This window comes from Macaca fascicularis, chromosome 13 (assembly GCF_037993035.2).
Source record: "Macaca fascicularis isolate 582-1 chromosome 13, T2T-MFA8v1.1".
Classification (NCBI taxonomy): Eukaryota; Metazoa; Chordata; class Mammalia; order Primates; family Cercopithecidae; genus Macaca; species Macaca fascicularis.
In genome coordinates, this window is record NC_088387.1 from 90896025 (window position 1) to 90923234 (window position 27210).

Genomic DNA, 27210 nt, shown 5'->3' on the forward strand with positions numbered 1-27210 from the left:
GTGGTCACCTTCCCCAGCTAGGCTTAGGAATTCTTAGTCGGCCTAGGAAAACCAGCTAGTCCTGTCTCTCAGTAGTCCATTTGGCTTGCTATAACAAAATACCATAGACTGCATGGCTTGTAAATAACATAAATTTATTTCTCACATTTCTGGAGACTAGGTAGTCGGAGACAGTCCAAGGCACTGGCATATTCAGTGCCTGGTGAAGACTCATGTCCTGGCTCATAGTCCTCACATGGTGGAAGGCGCCAGGCAGCTCTCTGGGCCTCTGTTATAAGAACACCAATCCCATTAGTGAGGGCTCCACCCTCATGGCCTAATCACCTCCCAAAGGCCCCACCTCCTAATACCATCACATTGGTGGTTAGGTTTCAACATATAAATTCTGGGGGGACACAAACAATCAGATCGCAACAATGCCTGTTTTATAGATGAGGGAATGGAGATTCAGAGTTCTCCAGTTACCTACTCAGAGTCACGGGGCTAATAGCAGCAGTGCCAGGAGCCATCCACTGATCCTCTGATTTTATCTTTTCAAGATGCCTGTTTGTTTCTACCTCCTTACTGAAAGGGGAGAGGCATTTCAGGTTTGGAGAATTTCCTAAACTCTGAGAAAAGATGTACTAAAAAGAAATTGTGTGCCTCAACACTTCTCCTGAGAAATCACTGTTACAAAAAGTGGCTCCAGGATGGGGAGAGGCTGGGTAGGATGAGGCGTCAAAGGGATTTGAGAATGTGGGCTCTACTGGGAAGCGGCTGGGTGGGAGGGGATGTTATAAATAAAGTTTTGGTGCCACAAAAGAAATAGCACTCAAATACAAAATTCTCTTTTTAATTCTCAGCAAGGCAACTTACTCCTATAGAAGGATGCACCCTTACAGATGAAGCAATGGTGAGTGCACACTTGGACAAGGGAGGGGAAGGGGTTCTTATCCCTGACACACGTGGCCCCTGTTGCTGTATCTTTCCCCTATTGGCTTGGGTTAGACCACACAGGCTAAACTAATTCTGATTGGCTAATTTAAAGACAGTGACGGGGTGAGTGGTTTGGCAGGAAAAATGGTTATGACAGAGCAGGTAATCAGAATAAGTCAGGGTGGAGCAGGTAATCGGAATGAGTCAGGGTGGAGCAGGTAATCGGAATGAGTCAGGGTGCAGCAGGTAATCGAAAAAGGTTGCTTTACAAGGAAGTTAAGTTTAAAAGTAGAAGGCAAAGAATTAAACATACTGACATATTGATTCTTTGAAAATAAATTTAGAACTCATATCTAACAGGGAGAAAGATGGGGCACACAATGGCACATACTGCAGACGTGAGTGCTTCCTCCCAAGGCCTGGGGAGCCCTCTTCAGGGCTTGAGGTTTCAGAAAAGGGCATTGTCAGGAGCTGGCAGCCAACTGTGAATTGGTGGTAATGAACGTACTAACACTGTTACCTGTTAGGAAGAGTAAGAAACACAGTCAGAAGATGCTTGGGAGGACCTTGGAGGAGAGGCAAGTTCTGGGAATTTCTGTGAGTAGGCTCTAGGGGATTTTGTAGCATCTGGGAAAGTGTTTTGAGCCAAAGCAGAAGACCAGCCTGTGGCTTTGGCTTTACAAACTATTTGTCAGGACTGAGGTCCAACAGAGTGATAGCCTGACCTAAGCTGGGGGACAGAGAGCTGAAGGTCAGTGATCAGAAGGCTCTACACAGCAGAGAGAGACCAAGAGTTTAATCTTGCACCAAGCTAATTGAGCTACTGAAGAGTGTGTTTCTGTGATTTATAAACCTATCTGTCCTTTGTGTGCCAAGATACTACTTCTCAGTGTCATAAAAATTGGTGTATAAAAATATCTGTCTTCCTTTCCCAGGTTAACCTTTCTACCTTCTCCAGGATCCTGTAATTATCTCACTCCATCCTCTCCCTGTCCCCTTTATATTTTGTAGGAATGACTCACTCATTGCAGTTTGCCTGGGACTTTACTGGTTTAAGTGTCGCCGGAAAGGGGTTCCGATCCAGACCCCAAGAGAGGGTTCTTGGATCTCGTGCAAGAAAGAATTCAGGGCAAGTCCTCAGTGCAAAGTGCAAGCGAGTTTATTAAGAAATTAAAGGAATAAAAGAATGACTACTCCATAGACAGAGCAGGACCGAGGGCTGCTGGTTGCTCATTTTCACAGTTATTTTTTGATGATATGCTAAACAATGGGTGGATTATTCATGCTTCCCCTTTTTAGACCACATAGGACAACTTACTGACGTCGCCATGGCATTTGTGAACTGTCGTGACACTGGCAGGAGTGTAGCAGTGAGGCCGACCAGAGGTCACTCTGATCGCCATCTTGGTTTTGGTGGGTTTTGGCTGGCTCCTTTACTGCAAGCTGTTTTATCAGCAAGGTCTTTATGACCTGTATTTTGTGCTGACCTTCTATCTCATCCTGTGACTTAGAATGCCTTCACTGTCTGGGAATGTAGCCCAGTAGGTTTCAGCCTGATTTTACCCAGCTCCTATTTAACATGGAGTTGCTCTGGTTCACACGCCTCTGACACAAGCACTGAAAGTCCCATGACCCAGGAAACCCCCAATATGAGCAAACTAGGACAGCTGGTCACCTTAAAGGTCTTTTCCTCCACCATTCCTTCTTAACCTGTGAACATTCCCATGTCACCTCTTTGTTAACCAGTTCTGCTTCCCTTACGCTCCTATTCATTCTTTTTCATCTATGGACTCCTAAACTTCTTCCAAATATAGTCCGTGCTCTCACTATGTCCTTCACCTTTTAGAGGACTCCTGAACCTTCTCCTATCAAACTTCTCTTGCCCTCAATCTTGATAATGGTTCCATTGCATTAGGACCACTGGGTTCTGGGACCACATTTTTCTCCTTCCATCTCTAAAGCTGCTATTTCTCTGTCTCAGATCTAGGGAGTAAACCTGACTATGCTATCTCTGTCCATTTGGGACACCCCTCAAGGTCCAGGTCTTGGGCCTGTGCTTTCACTGATTTTTTCCCGTAGCAAAAGCCTATAAGAGTCAGGTGGCAATGTATCCTGTTAGGCAGCTGGAATAGAGATGGAGTGAACCAGATAGCATGTGCTCCAACTAAAGAGGTTTTACGTTAACAGGTTTTTAAAAGAGTTGGCCACCCTTGGTTTGAGTGCACAACTTTTAAGGTATAGCTGGAATCGGAAGTAAATTTTCAGGAAGACACATGATCTAACCTGGGAAAGGAGTATTTCCACTGAAGGGCACAGTGGTAAATCTGGCTACACCTTACACAAGAATTCACTATTCAACTTTTGGAAATATCCAATTTTTGACTTGGGAGAAGTCTTCTTGGCCTTACGCTGGGTTGAGAAGGGTCTTCTCCTCACCTGATTTTGTGCGACCTTTATCCCCCAGCAGGTGATCAACAAGTTCCTAATCACATAGGTCATCACAGAGCAGTTATGACCTTGATGGGAACAGATAAGAACCAACTAGTAAAGTCCTGGCAACATCGTTAATGTGGGGAAAAAAAATCTTCTAGCTGATGAAAATCTTTTCACTCATCACAGATTCATTCATCTTTCCATTGCAATTAAGGGGCACAGTGTGGCGTGATAGTGAGCCCATGATGACAAGCAACTAATGAACAGATAGATCACACATAATTTCAGACACAAACAAGGTCAACAGCTTGAATATTTAAGCTGTTTTTAGTGTTCAGTGTCACATGTCTAGAAAGGACTATGAAGAATAATTTATTTATTCTTCTGGTCTCTGGTGGAGTTGCATGTAAAAAATCTCATATTTTATATATTCCAAATTTTTATTATTTCCCTAAAGATTTTGTGCCCTTGGCTCCTTTTTTTAAAACAAATTTCTCGGGTGGATCACCTGAGGTCAGGAGTTTGAGACCAGCCTGACCAATATAGAGAAGCCCCATCTCTACTAAAAATAGAAAATTAGGCCGGGCGCGGTGGCTCAAGCCTGTAATCCCAGCACTTTGGGAGGCCGAGATGGGCGGATCACGAGGTCAGGAGATGGAGACCATCCTGGCTAACACGGTGAAACCCCGTCTCTACTAAAAAAAATAGAAAAAACTAGCTGGGCGAGGTGGTGGGCGCCTGTAGTCCCAGCTACTTGGGAGGCTGAGGCAGGAGAATGGCGTAAACCCAGGAGGCGGAGCTTGCAGCGAGCTGAGATCTGGCCACTGCACTCCAGCCTGGGCGACAGAGTGAGACTCCGTCTCAAAAAAAAAAAAAAAAAAAGAAAAAAAGAAAATTAGCTAGGCCTGGTGGTGTATGCCTGTAATTCCAGCTACTTGGGAGGCCAAGGCAGGAGAATCACTTGAACCCAGGAGGCAGAGGTTGCAGTGAGCCAAGATTGGGCCACTGCACTCCAGCCTGGGCAACAAGAGTGAAACTCCATCTCAAAAAAAAAAAAAAAAAAAAACCCGATTTCTTCCTTCCCTTCTTTAGCATTTTTTTGAGGCATGTTTTATAGGCTTTAGAGTTGAATATAAAGTCAGTAAAACGTACATCCCTATCCTTAAAAAGTCTTCATTAGAGATGAAAGAACAAGATATACACAAGAGCAACGACTCTCGAAAAGACTTCTTATTGCTAATCCTAGATCTGCCATTTACTGGATGGCAACCTTGGGCAAGTAACTTCATCTCTTGCACCTCATCTCAGCTTTACCCTTTAAGTTTCTTTTCTGTAAAATGGGAGTTATAATAATAGTGCTGACTGTAGAGGGATGTTCTGGTGTCCAAATGAAGTGCATGTGAAGGACTTCACCTGGTATATATTAAGTACTTAACACTGATAGCAATCATTAGTAACTTTAATACTCATGCAAATTCTGATGATAATACCTTTATTTTATAGGCTAAAAAATACCTGATATTTAATAAACCAAGGCTACTACATGGTAGATTTGGGCTTCCAAATTAGGCCTACTGACTTTATAAAATAAGCATTTTCTTCTGGATGATTGTACCTCCCGACACAAGAGGTTTCTCACTGGCGATGGTGTTTTCTCCATTGTCAAGCCCCCTCTATGACTGGTGATTCGTACCTGGTGCCCCGACACTTTGCCTCTCTTCTTGCCCACTGACTGAGTCACTTCAAATTTCCACCACCATGGGCTCTTGATCTTGTGACTGCTTGGCCTGGTTTTATAACCACATTGTTAGCACTGACTGATGTTAAGGTTCTCCACGGGTCTGCCTGATCTGAGCAATCCCATATTCATTCGTTCATTTATTCATCCATCCAACAAATATTTATGTTAACTCATTGTTAACTCGGAGGGCCTCACGCTGTTGCCCAGGCTGGAGTGCAGTGGCATGACCACGGCACACTGTAACCTCAGACTTCTGGGCTCAAACAATCTCTCATCTCACCCTCCCATGTAGCTGGAACTGGGCTCAAACAATCCTCTCACCTCACCCTCCCGGGTAGCTGGAACGTGTTGAAAGAAACCTCTCAAATTGATGGTGTAATGTTGTCCCAGTAATACCAAGAGTTCAGGAAAGCAAAATAGAAGGTTTCAGTATTCAAGGAGGTACATTTCACCATGCTCTGGAGTAAGCGATGGTAACAGAAGTTGAGGTTTTGTTAGGTCTCTGGGTGTCCATTAAGCATAGGGGAGCCCCATATGATCTGTTGACATCAGGCACACTCTTGCCTTTCAAGGGTTGTCTTTGTTGCCATTTGCATGACTCAGCTTCAGCAAGCAGAGGGGACAGAAACTTGGGAACTTGACGTGTTGGGAAGGTTGGAGAACTCTCCCGTGGTTGCAAGGCCAAATCTCAGACTCACCAGCTCTGGCGTGTGACCAGCACAGCCGGGCAAGGCTGGAGGCTTCTTAGGTTACTGCCATTAGGACTCCACTTGCTGGGCCTGTGCTGACACATCCAGTGCCAAACACCAGCAGATCGCCTATGATTAGTCTAGGCAGTTGGGAGGAAACGACAGGAATAGGAAACATAAGGTTGCCCTCTGTTAGCTTACAGCCTTGTTGGCAGACGAAAGAAAGACACTTGAACCCTTAATAAGTGCTCAGTTGCATGTTATTTGGTGTTGCATTGGTGGGTACTATCAAGTTCAGGAAAGGGAGAGGTCACTGTGGACTTGTGACAGGGCTGAAAAGAGGGGAATGTGCTACCAATCAGAGTGGGCTCGTGTCCTGCCTACCTTCTGCTGGAGGTTGTTGGCAGGCAGCATCAGGAGGAAAGGGGGTAGTGCCATGCCTTCGCCCAAACACTGCAAAGGGGTGAAAGGGAGGAAGGCAATCGTAATGTATTGAGCAGCTTGTCTATGCTAGGTCCATTACAGACATTGTTTCACTCTATTCTCATGTGAACTCTGTGACAGTGGGTTTAATTGCCTGTATTTTACAGATGTGGTTCAACGAACGGTTCAATAACCTGCCCAGGTGATATGCTGCAGAGGCACTGGTAATGGGCTTGGTGGCCTTGAGAGAGGACTGTTTAGTAATATGCAAACATTGTCCAGAATCTTTGAATTGCTCCTATAGAGGCACTTTTCAATGTGTTCTTTCCAAAGCTGGAATTGCTTACTAGAAACAGGGTAGGAAGGTTGTGGTAAGGTGTGATTTGCAAAGTCGTTCTCAGATGCTCTTTAAAACTGTTGCACTGCTAAAGAAATGGAACAAAAACAGTTAACACATAAGCAAGCACACACACAAAGGCACATAGCTTCTCTCTCTCTCTGTCTCTCTCATGCACACACACACACATGCTTGTGGATGCTGAAGCCCTGTAGACACTACAGTGTTCCCAATACTTTGGCCAAAAAAAAAAAAAAAAAAAAAGCTGGATTAGGGCCAGAAACTACAATAACTGAAATAACTTTGTATGAAACCATTGCAGGCAGCGGGAAGAGTCAGAGGAAGGACACTGGAGAGATTATTTTGCTTTTTATCCTTGCTTAATTAATGCTCACACTGATGGGAGGGTGCACTGAAACTAATCATCTTTCCCTCATCACAAATATGCCCTTTTTATCTTAAAAAAAAGTGACTGTGGTTTGGGCCACATAGATGATACATTTGGCTTTCAAGGGAAATTTTATTTTTGCATTGGAAGAAAATTAAGGTGTTCATTAAAAAAGCAAAAACAACAGCAACAAAAAACTTATCTAAAGAGTTGCATTTCCTGAACTTCGAAGAAAAAAAAATCTTTCCCTTCTCGTGACTTATCTCCCTTTCTTTCCACAATAAGTCATCCTGGGTTATTTTTTTTCCATTTATGGATTGAATGAGACCAACAACAAAGGGAAATGATAATCTCAAAACTTACCCATGATGGAAGGTAGTTCTCAACAAGAGAACTGACATGGGGTGCGAGAAGGGGCTCACAGGACAAGGAAACCAAGTGCTCCCCAGATAAGCAGATAATTAATCAAATAATCACGCCCCAAATCCCAGCTCAAAACACAAAACTCTCACCATAATATCCAGCAGTCATTGATTTTGTTATTTTTAAATTTTATTTTGATGGGAAAGAAGGAGCCAGAGTACCCAACTCCAGTGACCCAGAGCTCACACCAGACTGTATTTCCTTTACTGCTACATATAGACATTGAAGTCTGCCTGTACAGACAGAGAAGACCATGATATCTTTCTTTTTTAAATTAATAAACATAATTTTAAAAAGTTTTTTTTGGAGACTGAGTCTTGCTGTTGTTGGCCTAGGCTGGAGTGCAATGGCATGATTTCAGCTCACTGCAACCTATGCCTGCTGGGTTCCAGCAATTCTCCTGCCCCAGCCTCCCGAGTAGCTGAGATTATAGCATGTCACCATGCCTGGCTAATTTTTTGCATTTTTAGTGGAGATGGGGTTTCACCATGTTGGCCAGGCTGGTCTGGAATTCCTGACCTCATGTGATCCACTTGCCTCGGCCTCCCAAAGCGCTGGGATTACAGGCGTGAACCACCGTGCCTGGCCAAGAAACATTAATTTTTAAAGCAATTTTAGGTTCACAGCAAAGTTGAACAGAAAGTACAGGGAGTTCCCATATATCCCTTGTACCCTGCCCCACACAACTTTCCTCATTATCAACATCCCGCTCCAGAAAGTACCTTTGTTACAATAGAATCTACACTGACACATCATTGTCACCCGAAGCCATAGTTTACACTGGGGTTCACTCTTAGTGTTGTACATTCTATGGGTTTTGACAAATAATGATGACTCTAACTGCTTTTCAGGTGCAATTCTTTGTGCACGTTTCAAAGGCATAGTATTAGAATGACTAGACAGTCACTGCTGGAAGATACTGCATCCAGAAGTAATTGGTCCAAACATGTGAGTGGCCAGGGACAGTCACAAGGAGACAGAACTTCATCAGTGAGTGTCTGAGATTTGGGGGGACATGTTCAGCCCCCAGATCTTGAGGTCTTGTAGCCTAGGCCATACACAATCAGGAACAGACTTCCAAAGGCATATTCTATGAGGGGTGTTGCTTACAAACTCCGACCACTAGGATCCTCACCACGAAGACCAATTGGAATTCACTATGGCTAGGTTGTTATTCGTTTAAAAGTATCTTCAGATAATTCTTTTTCCCAAGACCTTTCAAAGATGGTAAAGATGATTGAGAATATGGAATAAGATCTTCGTGGTTTACTAAACTATTAACAATTTACAGCATGTATTTATGTATGTAACAAACTAGATATAAGACACAATATAGGCTTGATATTAAATTTGACTCCTCTTCGCTGAGGAACTGGTGAAACCGTAATCTTAAGGTGAATGCGCCTCAGTTCCCGGGGTCTGTGCCAGGAAAGACACTGACAACTGGTCATGGAAACCGCACTGCTCTCTGACTCCTATCACCAGCAGTGTTCCAGGCCTGCTGCCAATCCGTGGTCGCTTTGATTTTGAAACCAGCTGTGGGTATCCTGACCCCCTCAGGTCTGTTGTTGTCATCGTTCTTTGTCATCCACTGATCTTTTGTGTCCTACAAGTCTCTAATTGAAAATATCTCATCCTTATCATTGGGGCTTTTAGATTGAATGTTAGAAAGTCTCAGTTTTTATATGCAGTTGTTCTGGGCTGCTGCTTAAGGGCAGTATCTTCATCAATTTCATTTCTAAGGAAGTCCCTCCCTTGAATGCTCGCTTTATGTAAAGCTGGGGCTGGAGCTGCACTCCAGGAAAGGATGCTTCTGTCTCTCTGAGCTGTGGCATGTCCTATAACAGGAGAGATTTGCTTTTCTAAGAAAATAAGAAACTACAGATGGAACAGTCTGAGCAATGGTATCATTCTGCACAGAATGAGCCTTGTGGTCCTTCTCATCATTCTGTAAGAATGACCCTCTGGCTGGGGCTGTCCAAGGGGTAACTTTGGGGCCACGTTCACAGGAGAAGTCCTGCACATTCCATGGCTCCATCTTCTCCCAGTGATTCAAAGTGGCCTGCCAAGGATCTGGTGCCATGTGGTACGTATTTTCTAGCAAGGCCACGGCACCTTTTCACATGGCCAGCTAAGTAATCCCCAGCAGGCCATCCTCTGATTGGATTCGTCATTGAGCAATTGATTGTTCATTAATGCCCACAAGTATTTATTGAGCATAGACACTGTTGTAGGTCATGTTCCCTGGGAAGCAGACTCTGAGATGGAGTTCATCATGCAAAACGTTTACTAGAGAGTGCCTTTGGTTTTATACTTGGAAAGGGGAAGGAAGAGAAGCAAGATTGGGCAGAGGGAGCAGCTGGGCTCTACTGCAGTCACAAAGGCTCAGCTGATCCCATAAGGAGTTCTGAAGCTGGGATGCCCCTTCAGAATGGTTCCAGGTTGGGGCAAGGGGACCAGACCTTCATATGCCCTCATTGACCAGTCATTGGGTACAGCTGCCCCTGGGAAGGGGGTGTGACATAAGCAGTGGGGAGGCAGATCTTTGCAGGTGAGGGAAATTTCTGGAGACAGCTTGAAGTGGAGCAGCTGGATAAATAAGTCCTTTACTCCTGATAGGGGACCTGGGGAAGTAGTAAGGTATGTACTGCTCTGTGCAAAGCATATTTTGTGCCCATAACAGCTAATTATCTAGATAGGTGGAATTAAACAAGTGTGCAAGTGACAGTGCTATAAGGTGGCATCAGGCAGGTGGCATTTCCAAAGCTCTAGGGGTTTGCAGATGGCAGGGATGGTGGGAGTGGGGTGTCACATTTGCTTGAAGGAGATATTTGCACTGGGTTTTGGAGAATCCTAGCTTGAGGATTTTTGTCATTTTCTAGTCATTAGCCTGATTGAAACCCTTGGTGCATAAAGAGAACTTCTTTTACACAGACCACTAAACCAGGATTCCAAACTAGACATTAAGTAAATCCCCGGGCTGAGGAGTAACATCTGGTCAAGAGCTGTATAGCTCAGCGTTAATTTTCTTGTTTTCTCTTCATCTCAAGAAATTCCAGGAAATGTCGCTGAAGAGTTCAAGGCTATCATTATCTCGGGCCTCAGTTCCTGTGGCTCTTGGACGCACCAGGGTATCGAAAGGATAAGCTGCAGCTGCTTGAGGCTGGAATGGTTACCCCGCGCAGGGCAAAAAACACCAGCTGAGTTCCTTTCAGTGAGTTATATCTTTTCATTCCATTGCATATTCCTGAAGACTAGGCTTTTGTGGAATGAGGGGAATTACCTTGTATGGCCAAGAAAGCTGTGGAGACATTTAGGAAGCAGAGATGATCCAGAGGGGAATTCCGCATATAAGCAGGTGCCCACATGGTGTCAGGTCCATACACCTGCCTGACACTCCTCTCTTGCTGCTTTCCTTGCCAGACTAACAGGAACCCATCTCACTGGGCTTAGGAGGTTCCTGTTAGACTCATATCTGTGACCAGAGTCAGGGCTGCAGCATCTGACCCCATGGTTACACACACAGCCTCTTGATTCCTCAGATTAGCCAGCTGTTCCATAGCAAAACTCAGCCCTGTAGGATGGAGCAGGCATGGATGATGGGAATGGAGAGAGTGTGTGTGAGAGGGAGAGACAGAGACAGAGACAGAAAGAGAGTGAGAGAGAGACTGTGTGTGTGTGTGCCTGCGCACACGCGCGCACGTGCACGTATGCATGCATTAGTGGCCTAAAGAGGACAGAATGCCCAGTCGGGGGGAGGGGTGATCCTCTGGCATCCTGAGCTGGGCCTGGATGGGCAGGAGAACAGGAGGGGGTGGCCTGTGAGAAAGGAAACCTGGACTGAAGTCAGATTTCACCAATGTTATCACGATGCCACTAAGCTTGAGATTCTTTCAAAGGTGAACCAAATCCTAGTTCTGGCCTGTGATGGGACTGAGATGCAGTGATGGGTCCCCTCCTTTCCATAGTGATCTTGCATTTGCCACTGCCTTAGCTCCTTTTCTTCAAGGAGGTTTAAGAAATGCTATAAAAAAGCACTGGCTGTCAGAAAAGGAACTACAACATAGTGTGATCCTGACACTTTGCAAATGAAGAGAAACATTTGCATTTAGAGTCATGCGTTCAACACACTGGAGGATCTGCTATCAGCCTTGGAGTTCTCAGGTGGTCTGCACTGTAACCAGACCGTCATGCCAGGTTATACCTAAACCCACCCCGGTGAGTGCCCCTTGAGTGTCCATGGCCCCTGTCAGCACCAGATCATGATGGCTGGGAAGCCAGGCAGGGACTTTGGGATATGCATTTACCTAGGTGGCAGTGACCACAGTAGGCTAGGGCTGCAGGTTCCCCACAGGTCATCTCCAGGCCCCTGGGCACCTTTCAAGTATTCAACACTGTAAACACTGCTGCACCCAGATCCTTGGCAGGATCCCCCAACTCCACATCTCTTCTAGTCTCTTTTTCCTCTGTGCTTTTACAGGGCTTGATTCTTTCCTTCCTTCCCATGTATAGGATCCTCACCTCTTCCCTGAAGCATGCCTCTTCTAGCACATGGCAGCAAAACTCTCTCATGTACAGTGTTTACATTGTTGGTGAACTTTCCCATCTCCTATTTGCCTCATATCTCCAAATGTCTGAAGTGACCCCACTTGGGGAGAGAATAAACAGAGGCACAGAGAGGCCCCATGGCTTGTTCTGATGGAGGAACTCAGTCACCAGATGCCCGTGCCCCTGCTGCACCGGTCTCTCTGTGTGGAGTTTGTCTGTGCTGACCTGCCTTCAGGCCATGGCTGCCACCACTGCACTTCAGTGACGCGCCCTGGGGTGGGGAAAGGTACCCTACACTTCATGAAATTCTAAGGTAAGGACATAGAACTGCTGCTTCTGACATGTCCTTATTTTATAGCCTCAACTGTCTTACATGCACATATTCATCCCAATTAATCCTTAGGAAGGGATTCTTGCTTTGAAAATCCTGGCCGGGCGCGGTGGCTCAAGCCTGTAATCCCAGCACTTTGGGAGGCCAAGACGGGCGAATCACGAGGTCAGGAGATAGAGACCATCCTGGCTAACACGGTGAAACCCCGTCTCTACGAGGTCAGGAGATCGAGACCATCCTGGCTAACACGGTGAAACCCCGTCTCTACTAAAAAATACAAAAAACTGGCCGGGCGAGGTGGCGGGCGCCTGTAGTCCCAGCTACTCGGGAGGCTGAGGCAGGAGAATGGCGTAAACCCGGGAGACGGAGTTTGCAGTGAGCTGAGATCCGGCCACTGCACTCCAGCCCGGGCGACAGAGCGAGACTCTGCCTCAAAAAAAAAAAAAAGAAAGAAAATTCCCCTGCTGCATTCTTTCTGAGAAACCCTGCCACATCCTCTCCTGTCTTCAATTATCTTGCAAAAACCACCTCTGTGTAGCATCCCAACCTGACCAAACACACATAGAGATACACACACACACACACACACACACACACACACACACACACACACCACCCTCCATGAAGCCTCTCCCGCTGCAGCCGAGGTCCCCTGTCTGCAATCTGTACATAGCAGCAGTGCTCAGGCACCATAGGTAGGTGAGCACAAAGTGGTGGATGGTTGCTTATGGTGCTGTCTACCAGTGTTGCCATTGTTTCTCCGACCTCACAAGACTTCCAGTTTCTTGAGCAAGTATAAGAAGCTGTGGAGCCAGGGAGCTGCTGTTACAGCTGTATGGCTGCTGGGTCCACCTCTGGCATGATCTGCTACAGCACATTCTCCCACAAGTGTATCTGGTTGGCAGTACTTAAAATCACATCCTGAACCTGGCTGCAAGGGAGTCTGGGAATTGTAGTTTTCCTCTTTCCAACCTGGATACCTCCCTGTGTAACCCTAGGCAGACAAATACCCAGTCAATCCCCAGTACCTGCATTCCTGCAGAGAGAAGGCAAGTGCTATTAGCATTTGACAGTGTAAGTGGAAAGTACTCTAACGTAAAAAGTCACATTGAAGGGTGGGGCTAAGATATGGCAGAATAAAACTCAGACACTGAAGGGCTTTATGTGAATCATCCACCCCTTCAGCTTCCAGTGACCTCAGTTTTGTTTTTTTTTGTTTTTTTTTTTTGAGATGGAGTTTTGCTCTGTCGCCCAGGCTGGAGTGCAGTGGTGCAATCTTGGCTCACTGCAACCTCCACCTTCCAGGTTCAAGCGATTCTTCTGCCTCAAACTCCCGAGGAGCTGGGACTACAGGCATGCACCACCATGCCTGGCTAATTTTTGTATTTTTAGTAAAGACAGGGTTTCACCATATTGGCCAGACTGGTCTTGAGTTCCTGACCTCGTGGTCCGCCCACCTCGGCCTCTGAAAGTGCTGGGATTACAGGAGTGAGCCACCGCCCCTGGCCAACCTCAGTTCTTAAGAAGGCAGGAACTTGATTTCCAAAGAACTTTCTTTCCTTTTCACTTGCTCCATGGGCTAAACTATTGAAAGACTTACCAGGTCTGCTGGTATAGGCTATGTTAGGTAACAGCTCCATGACTATCAATGGTTTAATAGTGAAATGATGGAGTTTATGTCTTATTCAAGGCATCTGTCCAGTGTAGGTTGGGAAGGGGTTTTAGCATGACCCAGGACTTAGGCTCCATTTTCACACTCACTCCCACACACATTCCTGGAGAGGCAGGAAAAGTAGAATGTGGCAAATTGCACATTTGTCTCTGCAAGGAAGAGACATGTTGCTCACACACCTACTTCATGAGCTAAAGCAAGTCACACAGCTCACTTACTTCAAAGGGAGAAAAGCACAGTCCTCCCATGAGCCAGAGGACAGGAGAACCGACCTGTGGTAAACAGCACTAATTAGGAGTCTGTGCCCGTGACGTGCCCCCAGTGTCCTCATCACTCGGCCGGGATAACTGACGTTCTTCCATCACCATTTTTCTTTCCCTCCAGGAACTTAACATTTCAACTTTAAAGATACTGATATAATTTTCACTTGAAAATGGCTTATGAAAAAACAGCATAGTCCCCAGAGGCAAAATTCTAATCGTGCTTTTCCACAAATACTTCAGTGGTTCTCAGTCTGTCATGATTTAGTGGGCTGAGAATGTTCTGTGTTGTGTTTTATGTAAAAATTCTGCCTGTCTTCCTTAGATTAGGAAGGAAGAAAACAGGCCCAAGAGGTTGGCCCCAGATGGTTTCTCAGTTCCAGTGTCCACCCTGCCACACGCTTTCTCTGACCACCTTCTCCCCAGTTTGAAGCCATTTTTGACTTTCTTGAGCACCCCTTTCATGTTCCCTCACCATATTATCAATGTTTGCATAAATGCCTCATCCCCCCTACTAGGCTCTGAGCTCTTTGATCCATATAGAATAGTCTCTACTCTCAGGTGGACTTGATTGTTTTTGAATGACTCAAGCAATGAATCTCTATATTCTCCCTCAGGATGTTTTCTGTAAGAGGTGCTCAGCATCTTTTGAGTGAAAAAAAGATGGACGGATGAATGGATGGACAAATTAAATAAAGGATTGAGGATGTATAGACTCCAGTCAGCATCGCATAGGGAGAATAAACAAGCCTATTCTCTTCAGGTCATTCAGCAGATTCCGATGAGTTAACTCATAAATACAGGTTTTAGAACCAAATGGAAGTGGGGATGACTCAGGGCAGCCTCTCATCACTCTGCAAGCTAAGGCCCATGCCCTGCTATGGTTCAGTGGTGTTGTCTGGAAATATTAATGTAAATGAGTGCCCCATTTTTCTGAGAGGTGTTTTCTTTTTCCCCCTCTCTTCTTTTCTCCATTTCCTGGATTCCCAACTTCCTATGTAGCCCTTTAGAAATGCAAATATAGGCCTGGTGCAGTGGCTCTCGCCTAGGCCTATAATCCAAGTGCTTTGGGAGGCTGAAGTGAGCAGATTACTTGAGGTCAGGAGTTCAAGACTAGCCTGGCCAACATGGTGAAACCCTGTTTTTACTAAAAGTAAACAAACAAACAAAAAAATTAGCCAGGCGTGGTGGTGGATACCTGTAGTCCCAGCTACTTGAGAGGATGAGGCAGAATGGTGTGAACCTGGGGGGCAGAGGTGGCAGTGAGCCGAGATCGTACCACTGCACTCCAGCCTGCACGACAGAGTAAGACTCTGTCTCAAAAAAAGGGAAATGCAAATACAACCTTTCATCTCCCCTTCATTAGACATTCCCTACAGGGCAAGTTCATCTCTCTGCTCCAAAATAGTCCTCCAGAATTGACTGCCAATTTGTAGATGAAAGCATGCCCTTCTCAAGCTTTCACCTCCAGGGGTTACCTTGGAATTCCTACCTCCAGGGGCTGCCTCAGGACTTTCATTCGCCAGGAGGGTATATCTAAAGTATGCCTACTTGGCCACTTTTACAATTTATTTTTGCCCAGGGAGGCCCGACTCAGCTGTCCAGTCGATAAGGTACCATGCTATCAGGCGGACGCTTGCTCACTTGCTCCCTTACCTTATAAAAGTGTCTGCTTTCTGCCCCAAAGGGGAAGTGGCACATTGAAAGGCAGGACGTTGTGTGCGCCTCCTCCAAGCTAGTTTCGGAACACATTCACTTTATTGGTATCAGACCTCACTCTTGTCCATGGGACTTTGCATACATTCAGCAACTAACCCACGTTTCGGTTACATTCGTGTCACACTTTGGTCATGATTTAGCTCTCTGGCACCAGGGGCAGGCTTTGCTTGGTCAGTAGCATAGGGTGTTGCTGTGTTTATTGGATGGATTCCATAGCCCAGACTGAGTAAGGTGGGGGCAAGGAACAACAGGACAAGTGCTCTAGAAATTCCTGTCTGCGGGGCTGACATGGCACGTCTCTGCTCTCCTATTAAATGTTTCCCGGGCTGAGGCATGAGATCTCCCAGGCCCCTGAAACCTGAAAGGGGTCAAGAAGCCGAGGCAGCAAGGCCAGAGGGCACTGCCAGGGAAAGTGACCCACATCTGTCCCCTGAAACATCAGTTCCTCTTTCCAGGGAGATGGGAGTTGTGCAAACATGGAATTCCCACACCTCGCAGACCTCTCCTGGGTGGAGACTTCAAGAAGAAGAGAGGGAAGAGAGGCAGTGTATGGAGAAGGGCAGGAAAGTGACACGTGTGTCCAAGTGGCGGTGAAGAAAGGGGATAACAGACATCTCCCTTTCCTATAAAATAAAAAGACAGGAACTTCACCTACCTCTGCTATTTCCTTCCCATTTCTCCTTCAGCTCAGAGAAAGGTGTGGAGCTGAGAAATGGTCCCTAACCTGCGCTTGGCACTCAAGGGTTTTCTCCAGAGCAGGAGAGACCTCTTTGCCTTGCCTTTGTCTGTCCTTCATTTCATGTGAAAGAGAAATGTGTGCTTGCAGAAGGAAGCCCAGGGGCGAGGGAAACATCTTCACTCCAGAGGGTCAGGGAGCTGTGGCTCCACCAGCTTCGCCTGGGTTGGTCACTGGGCCTAGAGAAACTCCAGCCCACTGGGAAGCTGGTTGTAGATGCTGGCCATTGGGTGGCAGCACTGAGCCCTTTCCGGCCAAAGATTCCACCAGGAACCCCAAGTAAGAACCCAGGCCCTCTCCCTCAGCCTCCATTGAATGATGCTTTGTGGCCAGGCAGGTACCAAAGAATAAATGTACTGTATTAACCTGAAGACTAATGACCAATGCACTGCAGTAGTAAGCACATCATAGATACATAGAATATTCTCTATATAATCTGAATATGGATATAAAATAAGTTATAGTCATTTAGTTTTCCATCACAGTAGGAACATAGCATACAAAGTGGCTGGTTCAGTGGCCATGAAGCAAGCCAGGGGAGAGACCATAGAGGAGGATGTAGGGCATTGAGTACAGTGGGGATTTGCGAAGGACACTGCAGAGTCCCTGGGGACCCTCTAGGGAACAAGGCCCCAGACCTCTCAAGTTAGCCTTCTGAGAATTAGCATGAGGTCCCACTTGACAAGAGACAGTGGCTGCATCTGAGCTGGGATGATTCAGGCAACTGGGTGGGAGGCAGAGCAGGGACAGGCACGAACAGCATCCAGCAGGCCAGCCCACTCTCCTGCTGGTGCTGTTGGATGTCTATGATGCTGGGAATATGGGGCGCAGAGCCAGAAGGCACGGTTTGCTTCTGTGACACGACAGATGGCCAGACTGATGGCCTACCAAGTGCTGGCCGGCCCTCCTCCCTTGCCAGCCTGTCCTGGGAGGCTGCCGGGGTCCTGCATGCTTTGTTGTTCTCCATAGTTTGTCACTGGGTATCAGTGCTGGGATCCTGCACACATCATAGCACAGAGAAGCATGTGAGGGTCTGAGGCCCTGGCTTTAAATCCTCTCTCCATCACATGTGACTTCTGTGAGTTTCAGTAGGTTGCCTAAACCCTTCTGAGGCTACTCAGCCTCTTCATCTGCAAACTGGGAAGGCTAATGCATACTTATCTGGGACATCAGTGAGGGCCACATAGAATAATGTATATAAAGTGCCTAACATAGCTCCTGGCACGCAGGAGGGGCTGGGTAAATGTGAGTCAAGTATGAACATCTAAACATCACAGGCCAGGTGGAAAGAACATCTAACAAAATCTATGGACTAAAACCACCTTGACTGGTTTCCAGGAGACTATAGGACAGTTTCCTCACTCTTTCTATCAAATTTTTTCTCTTTTCTCTCCTGCTCTGGGATTCTTTAAAATGAAATACTGGCAGAGTTCAAAGCAAGGTTTGCCAAAGAAGACAGAGGCTTAGATTAGGAAAGAACAGAGCTTCTGGGCCAATGTCTCTAGAAGACGCTTCCTCTTTCACCTCTCCTCCCTGCAGCTGTCCCCATGCCCTCAGATCTCCTGGCTCCTGAATGGATTTCTTATTAGGAAGCCAAAGCAGGTATGGGAAGCACAGAAAAAGAAGTGAATTGTCTGCTAAACGAAAAGTCTTTTCCATCTGCTCAGAGCCCACATGTGGAGGCACTGGGGAATCTGGAGGTGGGTGGGCCATCTGCACGGGCAAGTGAATTGCCTCAGGTCTCATCTCTGGGGAGTGGCTGATGAAGGGGGAAGAGGGATGAAGACTCAGGCTTAGACTCTGGGGCCTGGGAGTGCTCTTGTCCTTCTACTAATCTCGAGAACTTGGAGGTGTGCCCAAACAAGTATAAGCTGCAAACGTGGACGTCATGGTCCTCTCTCACCTACAGAGCAATGTCAAGATCTGCGCGTGTGTGCATGTGTGTTCGTGTGTGTGCGTGTGTGTGTGTGTGTGTAGTCACTGCTCCCATCTCCTCCTCTAACACTTGCCCATCTGAATGTCCCCCCGCCCCCATCACTCGGCAAGTTTCCTCTTGGACGGGGGCAGGAGGTGGGCAGGCAGCTCGTTGGGCAGCTCGTGCCCCTCCAGCTTGACTTTGATGAGGTGGTTGGCCAGTGCAAACTCCTCATCATCCAGCATGCCATCCTTGTCAATGTCGGCCAGCTTCCAGATCTTGCCCAGCACACTGTTGGGCAGCTTGGAGCGCACCATCTCCTTCTTGGCATTAGCGCCTGTGATCTTGCCATCCACCGGCGACAGGGTGTAGAAGATCTCGTCATACATGGGCTTGTCCCTGGCCACCACCCACTCAGCATCATCGATACCTTCTCCAGCCCCCTCCCCATAGCCATGCCCAAAGGGACCGTGCAGGGTGCCCTCGAACGCTCCACCCTTCACCATCTGGATGGGCCGCTGTGACTCCTCCTGGCGCACTAGCACCATGAGCTGGGCAATGTCGTGGGCCAGCATGTCATCCACTACCTCCAGCAGCTTGCTCTTCAGTGGCTGGAACTTGCTAAAGTCCTGGGCCTGCAGCTGGTCCTGGGAAGAGGAGGAGAGAAGATGAAGATAGGATACAATGAAAGGAGAGCCCTCTACTTGTCACGTGCCTCCTGTGAACACCAGAATGTTCACAGTCGATCCCTTTCTACAATGAAAGACGTGTGACCTAGAGGCTCAGCTGATGGACATCAGGTATTGAAGGTATGAGAGAGGAGGGGAATAAAGGCCCACTGGGCTGATGATGGGATTTTTCAGGAGGGAGCAGAACAGTTGTAGGGGCTGGGGAAGAAAGGGAAATTTAACAAGTATTGGCATGATCTATTTATTTCAATCCCCTTTAATGTCATTCCAGAGAGGAAATCATTACATTTCTCTTTAAGTCAGTTTTGGCTATTGAATCTGTCTCTTGAATGCTGTACCTCTGAGACTGGGTCATGTGGGCCCCTACTTTAATAAGGGTTACACTGTACTTGAAAATCACTGCAAACGCCTGCACTACATTACCTTGGTCACTCCCCCAGCGCCCTTCTGAGGTAGGAAAATCACATTCTATCCCCACTTAGTGAAAACAAAAACAAAAACAAAACAGGACACAGGCTACTAAAACCAAATCATAACAGAAGCCAAAGGTCATCCCCAAATTATGGTTCTTAATCAGGATGCTCATCGGAGTCACCTGAAGATAGTTTTCAACATACAGTCATGCGCTGCATTACGATGTTTCGGTCAATGAGGGACCACACATACGACGAGGGTCCCAGAAGATAATAAGGGAGCTGGGAAATTCCTGTTGCCTAGTGACATGGCAGCCACTGTACATAACACAACGCATTATGTGTTTGTGGTGATGCTGGTGTAAACAAACCCACCGCGCTGCCAGTGGTATAAAAATCTAGCACACACATTTACATAGAGTACATAATACCAGATAATGATAACGACTATGTTACCAGTTTATGTAAATATTTACTATACTGTACTTTGTATTGTTATTTTAGAGTGTATTCTTTCTACTTATTTAAAAAAATGGTAACAGTAAAACAATCCCAGGCAGGCCCTTCAGGAGGAATTCCAGAAGAAGGCATTGTTATTATAGAGATGACAGCTCCATGTGTGTTACTGTCTCTGAAGACCTTCCAGTGGGACAAGATGTGGAGGCAAACACAGTGAAACTGATGATGTTGACCCTGTGTAGGCCTAGGCTAGCGTGGGTGTTTGTGTCTTAGTTTTTAGCATACGCAAAAATAAAAAAGTAAAAAATATATTTTTTTAAATAGAAAAAACTTATAGAAGAAGTATATAAAGAAAATATTTGTGTATATAACATATGTTTTAAGCTAATTGTTACTACAAAAGTAAAAAAGTTTGTAGGCCGGGCACGGTGGCTCATGCCTGTAATCCCAGCACTTTGCAAACATTGTACAAACTTCCCAGAAGTTGCAAACATTGTACAGAGGGTAAGTGCTTTGTGCTCAGCACCCACCTCCCTCTGCCCACCTAATGATTGCTACTGTGTATTAAGGGCATAGTCTGTCTGGCTTTGTGCTAAGGGCTTTGCAAATATTATCTCAGTGATGCTCACAACACCTGTATAAGGTGTGATTTTGTAGCTTCAGTTTACAGATGAGGAGATGGAGGCTCACAGAGGATCCAGTCAATGTGGTGGTGTGGTTTCCTGCTTGGACTTTTGGGCACAGCTCCTGGCTTTTCTTCTTGTGGCCTATGTGAATGCTACACTCAGAAAATACTGAGACCTCAGTTTCTTCTGTAAAAAGGCAGATGCAAAATGCTTCCCTCTGAGGAGCGCTTTGGGGAAAACCGTAAGAAAGCATGTGTGATGGCCACTGGCCCAAGACAGGCACCTGCAATGTGACCCAAAGATGACGAGCTCCCGTGTGCACTTCTGCCTCCCTGAAGCTTGTGTCCCAAGTTGCTCATAAGGGGGACCTCGAATGTAAACTCAAGCACTTTAAGAGCCTGGAGAACCTTGGTCAGGTGACCCATCCCCCTGCACCAGAGATAGTGGGGATGTCAAGCCTGTGGTGGCCGTGACTAGAGAAGGTCATTAATTGGAGGTGTCAGCTCCCCAACATCAACTAACACACCTGCCTCATTGGGGTGGTGGGCTCTGTGTTTCTCCCCAGGCCCAGACATGGCCCCTGTTGGGCCAGTGACAGTCCAGCAGGGAAAGAAGATCCAGGGCCACCGCCTTGCCTACAGATTCTGGGCTGGGTTCTCCTTGGGGGGCTCCAAGAGTGCCCTCCTCCATACTCAGACTGCTCAGCCAGCTCTCAGGACACTGTCCCTTGTCTTAGAGCCCCCAACCCTCGCTACCTGCATCCTCTTCAGGTTGGGGAAGTCCCCAGGTGAGATCTGGTGCTCCCGCTCGATCTGGCCATAGATTTCGGCTAGGTTGTTCACCAGCTCCTTCTTCTTGTTGTCCTTCCCGAACACTGAGGGCATCTCCTTCTTCAGAGAGCTGATGATGTAGGCGTGGACCTGACAAACAGGACCAGAGAGAAGCCTTCACGTCAAGACCCTGGATGGTCCCTTCCTTCTAGGATGGCTCTCACACCATTTGTTCCCCTGCATCCCTCCTGCCTCCTCCTGCTCTTACTTCTGAAATACTTTCTACCTCTACCCTCACGCCTCCACGTGGCTTGTAGGGCTGGGCTGTTTTTCCATGTTACACGGGCAAGGTGAGGCTGTGGGGAGCTACAGTCAAGGCAGGGTGAGGTGGTCATGTTGCTGCTGCTGAAGACAATACCAAGAGCTGACATTTGCTGAGCCTCTCTGAAGGTGCCAGACATTGTGATGAGAGCTTTGAGACTCTTTATTTCACTTTATCCTCTAACAACCCCTTCATTTTACAGATGCAGACAGAGGTACAGAGAGACTAAAGGCCTTGCCAAGGCTGGGAATCCCACAGACAGTAAACAATGGAGTTAGTTCCAATCTGGCCATCTGACCTCAGAGCTTGTAACCATGGCTCCCGCACTGTCCTGCCCCTTGGTGTCACACATATGATGCAGTGGCTGCAGGACACTCTCCAGCCCAGCTGCTGAAGGCAGCAACCCTCAACTCCTGCAGCTGACCCCGAACTCTCAGCCCCTGCCCAAGTTGCCCACCTCCCAGGGGGCTGCCTCACCTTGGCCAGCCTGGCCCTTTTGATGAGGTCATTGAGCTTGCGCAGGGCAGCATTTCGGGGCAGACTCTGGATGTCCCTGAATAGGTCCTGTTCCTCAGCCTCAAAGAGCTTCCGGTTGTCAGGGATGAGGAGCGGGTGGGACCAGAAGGAGCCGATGTAGACCCGGATCACCTCTGGGGTGTTCACGATCTTCCCCAAGGACCACATGAGGGCCCCGTACACCCGCATCAGCTGCTGCGTCTCGATCTGGTCAGCTTTGTTCAGCACCACCCGCATCTTGTCCTCATGGTTCTTGAGGGCTTTGATGACTTCTGAGAACTCATCAGAGATGTCCAGTTTGTGGGCATCGAAGAGCAGAACGATGCGGTCAACCCGCTCAGCAAACCACTCAAGGACAGCTGCAAAGTCATACCCTGCCGGCAGAGGGACAATCAGGGGCTGGGGCCTTCGGGGTATAGGGTAGGGGTTTGGAGAAGCAGTCGGGTGTGGTAGAAATAACACAGTCTTGGGAGTCAGATCTGAGTTTAAATCCTGGCTCCTCCACATTTTAACTGTTTGGACTCTAGCAAATTACCCAATATCTCATAGAAATTTTTTCATCTAAAAATACTATTAAATCCTAAAATAATATAAATACCTAATTAATAGAACTATAAAGGTTAAATCCTCTTAGAATCCAGCACTTAGTAGATGCTCAGTAAATGCTAGTCACTTTTTTTTTTTTTTGAGACGGAGTCTCACTCTGTCACCCAGGCTGGAGTGCAGTGGCACCGTCTCTGCTCACTGCAACCTCTGCCTCACGGGTTCAAGCGATTTTTCTGCCTCAGCCTCCTGAGTAGCTGGGATTACAGGAATGCGCCACCACGCCCGGCTAATGTTTGTATTTTTAGTAGAGATGGGTTTAACCATGTTAGCCAGGCTGAGTCTTGAATTCCCGACCTCAGGTGATCCGCCTGCCTTGGCCTCCCAAAGTGCTGGGATTACAGGTGTGAGCCGCCGCCCCCAGCCAGCTACTGTGCCTGGCCTAGTAACTCTTATTAACCTCATTATTTCCATAGGACACAGCCACTATCCAGCTCCCCTATCCATGCTTCTGTATTTAGCAGCCTGCTGGAAAAGAAAGTCTGGACACCTAATCTGACACAGAGACTCAGAAATTCTTTCTAAGGTCTGGAAACAATGAAACAGTAAAAAGTAGATACTGATGATGGTTCAGACGATGCCTATCACTGGTCTGGAAGAAATCTGCAATTTTTGTCATAAAAACATCATCTTCTCACTCAGGCTCTTTCCTTTGTAATCAGCTGCAGCACAAAATGCCCAACTCTTGAAACCACAAGGGGTTTCTTCCTTAGGATGTGACTGGAACTCTGGCCACCCGCACCTTGGTTATCTAGCACTAAGCTGCTTTAGGTCAGACTGGTTCCAGGAGCCCCAGAGAAGTTGTTCTGCTCCATTCGAAGTAGCTGTGCATTCAGTAGGGGCTGAAGCAGGAGGGTAGACCAACAGTCTGTCCATTCACTGACTCCCAGAGCCCCAGTAGGTCTTACCTCTGTGTCTCAGGCTCCTCTCACATAAAATAGGAAGACAAGAGATAAGGAAGTGGGCTCAGAGAAGTCAAGTGATTTGTCTGAGGGCACACAGCCCATGAGCAGCAGCAGTGGCCTGAGGATGGAGGTGTGAGGCTTTCCCATTCTGAGTCCGAGCAGGGTTCTCAGCCTCTCCTCCTGCTACTCCCCCATGGCACACCTCTGGCACTGAGGTAGGAGCCCTTTCTTGGGCACTAAAGTGATCAACCACCTTGGCTCCCCATAGCACAAGGGTTCCAAGGCGACACACGCTGGGGACCCAAAGCTCATTGTCACCATCAAATGGGAAACCAAATCATTAGGACAAAGCCTGTCCTGCCTTACAGAGGCTAGAGACCAGGCAAGATCATCAGGCAACTGCCTTGTAAGTGAGTCAGACTTAAGAAGCTCTGATTGGCTGTAACAGGGGTCCTAACTTAGCCTGCGTCAGAATCCCCCATAGGGCTTCTTAAAACCCCGATGGTTGGACTCCATCCCCAAAGTTTCTGATTCAGTAGGTCTGGCGCAGAGCATTTCTAACAAGCTCCCAGGAGATTCTGATGCTGTTGGTCCAAGGGCCACACTTTGAATACCACTGGTCCATAAAAATAACAATAGCATTCAAAAGGTGTTCAGCACTGACCTAAGTACTTTATAATCATTAATTCCTTTAATCCTCACGACGACTCTATACAGGGTCATTAGATGCTAATATCAGCCCCACTTCTCTGAGGAGTAACCAGAGATACAAATGGATAAAGGAACTTGTCTAAGGTCACCCAGCTGGTAAGCAATGGGCCGGGGACTCAAGTCCAGGAAGACGGCCCTGGAGTCAGTGCTATGAACCACTGACTGAGTTGGTTTTCAAAGGCTGTCATTTCAGACTAAGTAGCAGGCATCGATGGGGTGGGGGATGAGAATGAATGGAGCCAACAGAGCTAGGTTTAAAAAGCCTTTCCCCCACCCTGTGGCATCTAGTGAATGCCCCAGTGAGGTACATATTTAGGACATGTGGAGGCACTGCCACAGGGGGTAAGGGGATGGCATCAGCATGGTCAGGAAAACTTGCTGCCCTAAAGCTTCCTGGAGGACCCCTGTAATGTTTTTCTGGGGTCTGTAAGAGAATTCTAACAAAGGAAGGTCAAACCCTCCTTTGATTACCCAGATGCCGGCACTACTCCATGTTCAACTCCTCTGTCTTTGGGAAATGAAGTGCTTCTAAGCATTCCCATTCCCATGTGATTTTCTCCAAGATCTGTCAGCTGCTCAATTAATATACATCTCAACTAACACACAAGTCTTCTTCCCCTCCTCCTGTGGGGGTAGATGAGGCTACGAGGAGCTTAGCAATCAATGGTCCAACTCCCTGATTTACAGATAGGGAAACTGAGGCTCAGGAAGGGGCAGAGCTGGCCCAGTATCTCCAGGTTCCAACCTGAGGACAGTCCCTGCTTGGTGCATCATTGAGGGCTTGGTGTGAACTAGATGTTGCCTTCTCTTTCAAAGACAGGTGCCCTGTCTCGGCTCCGAGGCAAGGCCCAGGAAAGTGCTTCAGAGGCTGCTCTGCCCAGTAGGCAGGGGGACCATCAACCCTCCCTCAAAGATGTTCACGCAAACTCTCTGAGGTTAAGTGACTCAGCCAACACCACCCGTGAGACACGACCCCTAGCTCTCCAACTCCAAGTTCAGTGCTTGCTGCGGACGGCAAGATGTTCATGTCATTATCTCATTTCACCCTCATGACATGCTCTGAGGCAGGCAGCGCAAGGAGTATCGCTCTCACTTCCAGGGTAGGAAACTGATGTTCTGAGAGGAGAGAGTCAAACAGCTGGCGAGTGGTGAGGCCAGATGACCCAGCTGTCAGCCATCCTGCCATTCTGCACCTGGCCGCTCCCTGCCTCCCTCTCTCCTTCCCTCCCTGGCACACAGGCCCAACCAGCTCCTCACTGGAGCCTGGGAGGCCTTAGCATTCCCACTCCAGGTGAAGCCTGCAGCCTGCACTGCACTACTCCCCTCTTTCCTACATCCCTCTGTCCCTCCTCCCCTCCCCAGGGAGGGCTCCAGCCTATTTTTATCTTCCCTTCAGCACAGCCCATGGCAAGGCTGCTGTCACCTCCCAAAGGCAGTCCCTCAGAGCTGTGGGTGGGGAGGGGCAAGAGGGCTAAGAAAATCAGGGCAGCCTGAGCCCCCTGCCCCAACCCCCACCTCTGCAAACAGCTCACCGCAGGAGGGCAGCGGGGCCCCTCCACAACTCCCTGCCAGGCCTCTGGCCTTCTGCTGCTCCTTATTCCCCAATCTGGATTCCAGCTGTGGCAGTGCAGGCCGAAGGAGGGGCTGCTGGGAGGACTAAGACTGAGCTGCAGCTCCATCTCACCTGTCCAGCAAATCTCAGCCCCAACGCATTGGCTCAATGGCTCAGAACAAGCTAAGGCAGCCAGGGCAGCCAGTGTTGAGTCCTATGCTGACAAGGCAATGGAGGTTTATAGAGGGTGAGAGACAGGCCCAAGGCCGTGCAATGCTGGGGGTCAGAGCCAAGACCTGAACTCCAAATTCAACTCTTGCACTGTAGTCATGCCTGCACCAGGCTGGGGTAAACAAAGGCACCAGAGAAGCTGCAGAGAAGAGAAGAGGCTCTGTCCCTGCAACTTTGCTGTAATCCCTGGTGACACCAGCGATGTAAGAGAAGGCTGTGTCTGCAAAGGTTGAGGGGCAGCAACATGTCCATGCTGCCAGAACAGGATAGACCCCTGCCCACCCCTGTCCCTGCCCTTGGTGGTCTTTTGGCATCATGCATGCTCCTGTTCTGCTCTTCAGCTCACTGAAATCATCCTCACTGCACCGGGAGCTGGGCAGGGCAAGGGCAGCACCTCACCCTTCTGGGCTTCCCCTGCACCCAGCACGGTGTGTGCCACACAGCAGGTGCACTATCAGTATTTGCCGAACGGAACTGAAATGGGAGCCCTGTTCCACGTTTTGCATCTGGGAGACAGTAAATGAGTAATCTCTGGGCCTCAGTTTTATGCTCGAGGAATCAGTGACTCAGTCGTAGGGTTATTGTGAGGATCTAAACAAATCAGAGGATGCAGGTGAAACTGCTGAGCTGTGACCTTGGCTGTTCTTACTGCCCTGCTGTTTTTTATAAAGCACTCCTTCTAAGCCCTAGTTTCTATGAGATGGGATGTGCTCTGCAGGGGTCACCAGAGGAGCACTGGCCTGGGTGAGCCCACCTCTCGTTTCTGCTTAGCCACTAACTTACTGTGTGTCCTTGGGCAAGCAATCTCCCCTCTCTAGCCTTGTGTCTCTTTGCCTGTCAAATCAGGGGATTGAGCTGGACAACCTCCGAGCTTCCTTTCTCG

The 27210-nt window shown here is 47.7% G+C and overlaps 1 protein-coding gene across 1 annotated transcript in view; it reads right to left on the reverse strand.

Moving 5' to 3' along the window:
* Positions 1-15899: 15899 nt before the first annotated feature.
* The window catches only part of EHD3 (EH domain containing 3), a 34140-nt gene continuing 22829 nt past the window's right edge, over positions 15900-27210 (reverse strand). The window contains exons 4-6 of the mRNA XM_005576191.4: positions 22287-22699; positions 21473-21637; positions 15900-19177 (exon numbers count right to left, since the gene is read on the reverse strand). Of these exons, the coding sequence (XP_005576248.1) occupies positions 18650-19177; positions 21473-21637; positions 22287-22699 (1106 nt within the window). The 3' untranslated portion in view covers positions 15900-18649. The remainder of the gene's footprint in view (positions 19178-21472; positions 21638-22286; positions 22700-27210) is intronic.